The 5,008-nt window shown below is 31.0% G+C and overlaps 2 protein-coding genes and 1 long non-coding RNA gene across 4 annotated transcripts; 1 reads left to right on the top strand and 2 right to left on the bottom strand.

Moving 5' to 3' along the window:
- The first annotated feature begins 621 nt into the window (after positions 1-621).
- LOC109863060 (zinc finger and SCAN domain-containing protein 29-like) lies at positions 622-2,127 on the top strand. Its single transcript, XM_020443241.1, has 2 exons — positions 622-787; positions 918-2,127. The coding sequence occupies exons 1-2, from the start codon at positions 682-684 to the stop codon at positions 1,652-1,654; spliced, it is 843 nt and encodes a 280-aa protein (XP_020298830.1). The 5' UTR covers positions 622-681; the 3' UTR covers positions 1,655-2,127.
- A 1-nt stretch (position 2,128) lies between these two features.
- LOC109863061 lies at positions 2,129-3,391 on the bottom strand. Of its 2 annotated transcripts, none has more exons than XR_002251280.1 (2): positions 3,120-3,391; positions 2,129-3,036 (listed from the first exon to the last, which is right to left on the bottom strand). XR_002251280.1 is itself a non-coding variant. In XM_020443243.1 (2 exons), the coding sequence occupies exons 1-2, from the start codon at positions 3,168-3,170 to the stop codon at positions 2,716-2,718; spliced, it is 333 nt and encodes a 110-aa protein (XP_020298832.1). In that variant the 5' UTR covers positions 3,171-3,391; the 3' UTR covers positions 2,129-2,715. The 2 variants fall into 2 exon arrangements, 1 of the variants encoding a protein (XP_020298832.1); XM_020443243.1 differs by having other exon boundaries at positions 3,159-3,391.
- A 175-nt stretch (positions 3,392-3,566) lies between these two features.
- On the bottom strand, positions 3,567-4,813 carry LOC109863062. The gene is made up of 3 exons (XR_002251281.1): positions 4,358-4,813; positions 3,889-3,956; positions 3,567-3,776 (listed from the first exon to the last, which is right to left on the bottom strand). It is a non-coding gene; the product is annotated as an uncharacterized LOC109863062 (long non-coding RNA).
- Between the last annotated feature and the right edge of the window lie 195 nt (positions 4,814-5,008).

Here is a 5,008-nt window from a genome sequence, read left to right as displayed (position 1 = left end):
ATTTTTATACACTATAACATCAGTGTCATGCTTCAATAGCCATTTTTCATTATATATTTGAAATTTCTTGAAGCTTTATACTTTCATCTTTACATAATACTGGTCTGTTATTGGTTGAATTGCTTACGATCTTACGGTTATGGCTAAAATTCTTGTACGTGTAATGGCCCTTAACTTACGTCTAAAGGTCTATCTACAGAGCCGTCTACAATGGAGAGTTGTAGGCCGTAATAGTAAGAAATTGACCAATCACAGACAAAGTACAGAAGAATAATCGATTGTGATTTGTCAATTTCTTACTATTACGGCCTACAACTCTCCATTGTAGACGGCTCTTACATAAGACGCAGACGCAAGTCGCAGGCCGTTGATCTCACAGAATTGATCAATCACGTAAGTCAATTGACTGATTTGACAAACGTGAATGGTCAATTCTTCGAGATCAGCCGCCTGCGATCTGCGTCTGCGTCTTATGTAGATAGACCTCAAGACTTAGATAGCGTTCGAAAACATTCCTCGAGTGCCTTTACTCTTCCGAGAATTGTTCGAAAATACTTTGAGAACTCTCCGTGAACTCTCGATTGTTGCGTTCAAAAACACATTTGACCTACTTTGAGAGTGCCTATTTTTCCCTTCTTCGCTACATAGGGAAAAGAAGGTAATTGTTTGGCGGGAAGTAAAATGTCGTCTGACATCGAAATTGACTTAGCGAGATATCTGATTATTAAAGATCAGAATAAGGTAGCAATTACAGAGAATGGATGTCTGCTTTTATGGGATAAAGTGGGTAAGTATTTATTTGCAGTTTTCTTCAAAATTTGCAAAAAGTGTGTATCCTAACCACATGCATATTATAGTACGCTTGTTTAGAATATAGTATTTTACTAATATACATATTTTTTAAATTGTTTCTGCAGAAAATACTACGGTCGAGGTGGAAGATATCCCGCAAATTCGGCAGTATTTTGGTGTTGAGCTTGAAAAATCAGCTTGTAAGGATGATACAAATGTAGTTTCGATTCAGACATGTGATGAAAAAAAAGCTACTGCGTTTTGGAAAGACGAGAATACTGTAAAGACATTCACTTATCAGTCGAAGCAACATCAATATTTGTTTGAAAGTAGTGTTATTAGAAATGATGTTGTATGGACAAAAATAAGCAAAGAACTAAAAAAAGTTAACAGTGCATGGCAATATACTGCTAAGAATTGTGAAAATAAATTTAAAGATATTACTAAAACATACAAGCGTATAAAAGACCATAACAACCAAACGGGAGTAGAACCAAAAACCTGTAAATATTTTGAAGAATTGGATGAAGTGCTGGGAGAAAAACCTTGCCTAAAACCTGTTGCTCTGGCTTCAAATTTGAAGAAAAGATCTCATTCAGCAAGATCACTAAGCAGTGTATCTTCTAACGCTGATAATACAATCAGCGACATTGATGATGTAACAGATAGTGAAAGCAAATCAAAGAAACCAAAAAAAACGCGTATGGAACGTGAATTGGAACTGTGGACAAAAACCATAAGTGAAGAAAACAGAAAACGTGATGAAATGAAAGAACAAAGGCATCAGGAGTTATTGGCATGTCAAAATAGAGCCCGAAAAACCTATGAACATTTTATGACAAAACTGCTTGAAAAATTTTAAGTATTTGTAAGCTGCACAGTTTTATTATGTATGTTTAATTTTTAGTTAAAAAAAAAACTATAAATAAAAAAACTATAAATTAAACTAAAAATAAACTAAAAATAACTAAACTAAACTATAAATTTACAGTACTGTCAATGAATAATGAAATTTTCCTACTAACTTAAAAATATAACACAAAAGCAGTGCATTCTGCAATATTAGTACAGAATAACTAAATTAAAATAACTAAAAATACCTAAAAATTAAACATACACATAACAAAACTGTGCAGCTTACAAATACGTAAAATTTTTTTTATTAAACAACCTAGGTATTGATATTGCAGTGCAATGTGTACCTGTTTTAATTTTAGGATAGAATGTTCAGTGCTTTCATTTCACAAACTTTATGCGCAAAGTTTATTATTTTTTAAAGATCAGTATTTTATTTTTATTATACACTAAAGATTATTTTTATTTTGTGTTACTACTTGAAATCTATGGTACATTATTTTTGTTCGTATTATTGAGATTAAAAATGGCTTTTATTATCTTTAATATTTTGTTGCAACTTGTGATAAAATGCAGCTATATACTAGATTTTAGTTTGTTTGCAATATTATAATTTTGTAATGGCTGTGAGCTAGTATTACGGATGCACATGTATTGCCGATAGCATTTTACATTATAAGAAAACGAATATAATAAAACCTTTTCATCTTTTTCTATCATATCATTCTCTTCCATACAATTTCATTCTAGTTGCACATTCGTTCATTAAAGAGTAAGATTATAAAATACAAGTAAAATTAATAAATGACTTATTTTTTCAATAATAAATGACTATTTTTTATCATATTATTTACAAACTACTACATTACATAACACATACTATTACTACTTTTTACACTATATATACTAACATATGTACCACGTTACAAAATTATAAAAATTACTCTTTGACAATAATTTGATGATGACTGATTCTAAACACATAAAAATATAGCTCTAGGCTATAGAATCTTAGTTTAAATGTTTTAAATTAATAATTATAACAATATATTAATATATCATATTAATTCAGGGAATTAAAGTAGTGAGATATTGTCGTTTTAGTATACCCTCAGGATCGTCTTGTAAATTTACTGGTTCCCTAACAAAATGATTATCATCATCATTATCATCATCATGCCCTTTGATAATAAAGTCTTCATAATCTTCTAGTCCATTATCAAGACAAATATTGTGTAATACACAGCTTGCTAATATAACAAAAGGAATCATGTCATCACGATTCATATCCAAGAATTTTAGTTGTCTCCATCTACCTTTCAGCAGCGCAAATGCTCTTTCGATAACTTGTTTCATACTGGCAAGTATTGTATTAAATTTCTTCTGAGCCTACACAACAGAAATAAGTGAAGATAAGTTTTAAGCTACTATAAAGCATATGCTGTATACTCCTTTAATTTGAATATCGTAACTGTGTGAGTTGCCCAAAATTAATGAATGGTGGTATTAACCATGTCAAACATGGATAAGCTTTGTCTCCAATAATGTAATCCTGATCTACAAAATAAGATGCTTTATTTGCATTGACTTCCTTCCATAGGTCTGAATTTCAAAAGACTCGCCGATCTGCCACTGATCCAGCAAATCCAGCAAAGCAATCTAAGAATCGAAGTTCTGCATCACATACTGCTTGCAATGTTATTGCATATTCTTTGTCTTTACTTATGTAGAAGCGTGCGTCTACCTAGAAATAATGTACCACATTAGTTAGGAATATTACTCCGAACAGTATTAATATTAATTATTTCAAAAACTATTCATTAAAAATAGAAAACAGAGTTGTAATATTAAAATTGTTAGTAATATTTTTAATATTACAACTCTGTTCCTATTTTTCTGTGATATAGATACTTGCTTTAGAAGCTTTGATTGGTATTTTTGTCCCATCTATAGCTCCTATTACATGTGGTAACCTGCCAATACGCTGAAATTTTTCACAAAGAGCAATTCATCGGTCTTCTCGGGGCCAGACGATGACGTCTCCGGCAATATCGTTAAGGGCTTCAACAACTCTTATAAAAGAATCACTTGCAGATGATTTTCCCATGTCAAATCGCTCACCCACAAACCTACAATATATACCATAGTATTATTGACAACAAAAATAAGTAAAAAAAAAATAAAAAAAATAAAATTAAAAAATAGAACAGTCTACATTTATAGAGCATATTTAATTATTACTTGTAAGAATCAGGAGTAGCAAAAAGCCACAGTGTTGATAACAATGCTTACGAGCAGGAATGGCGGATCTGCTCGAATAACTTGTTTTACTCAGTAAAGGATATAATTTTCTTTTTAAACACTCATACTCGGTAAAAAATTTTTTATGTATAAAGTTGTATAGACATATTTGGTATATAAATTTTCATAATTAGATAATTATTTTACTTTGTGTATAAGTATATATGATTATATATCAAAAATTGTTTAAAAATATAGTAAAAATTAGTTTTATATAATTTTTTTGTATCTAACATGATACTAATAGTTATTTTGTAATTTGATATAAAATATCTCTGAAGCCATTTTCTTAAAAAAAGAAATTCTTCGTGTATAAAATTGTATGAACATATTCGGCATATAAATTTGCATAATTAGATATAATTATTTTAATTTGTGTATATGTAAGTATATATGAAAAATTTTTTACCGGGTACGCATCAGGAGTCATGCGAAAATGCTCACGAAATTGCTTTGCTGTTAAATCTTGAACAGTTCTTTCTACATAACCTATTATGCGCAATGGCTTTTTTCGTGCACCACGCAATCTATGTCGATATCTTGCTAGCAAAATACTATCAATTTCCTCATCTGTATCGCAATCCTTTGTTACACTTATCCTTTGTTAAACTAGATTTCAAAAAATCATTGCTAGTTATTATAGCCAAAGAAATCAAGCGCTTTTTACGTAACTCAATACTATCCATTTTAATTTGTTTACATTTAAACTCTTAGACATCGTTCGAAAACTAATAGTCCTCTGAGTATCCAATTATCCCCACATTGCATACTCAAGTCACCTCACTCACATCTGACAAAGGACGTTTTCGAACGCAGTTTTACGTCTGTCGTAAGACATTATGGCTGCTTTCTTTTTAGGAGACACCAGGGCCACCAAACTGCGTATACCAGCGTTAGTGGCGCCTTCTATACAGTCGGTCACATAAGAGCGTAGTCACGATTACTAGCGATCGGATAATAAAATTGCTGTAATTTTTTTTTCTCATACAGAGGGCAGTATAGTCCTTCATGCTTTATGAAGGAAAATCAGCTGACTGTTGTTTTTAATTCGATCCTTTGT

The sequence above is a fragment of the Pseudomyrmex gracilis genome, unplaced genomic scaffold (assembly GCF_002006095.1).
Source record: "Pseudomyrmex gracilis isolate BER0280 unplaced genomic scaffold, ASM200609v1 scaffold_3048, whole genome shotgun sequence".
NCBI classification, from domain to species: Eukaryota; Metazoa; Arthropoda; class Insecta; order Hymenoptera; family Formicidae; genus Pseudomyrmex; species Pseudomyrmex gracilis.
This window is presented reverse-complemented; position numbering and strand designations above follow the sequence as displayed.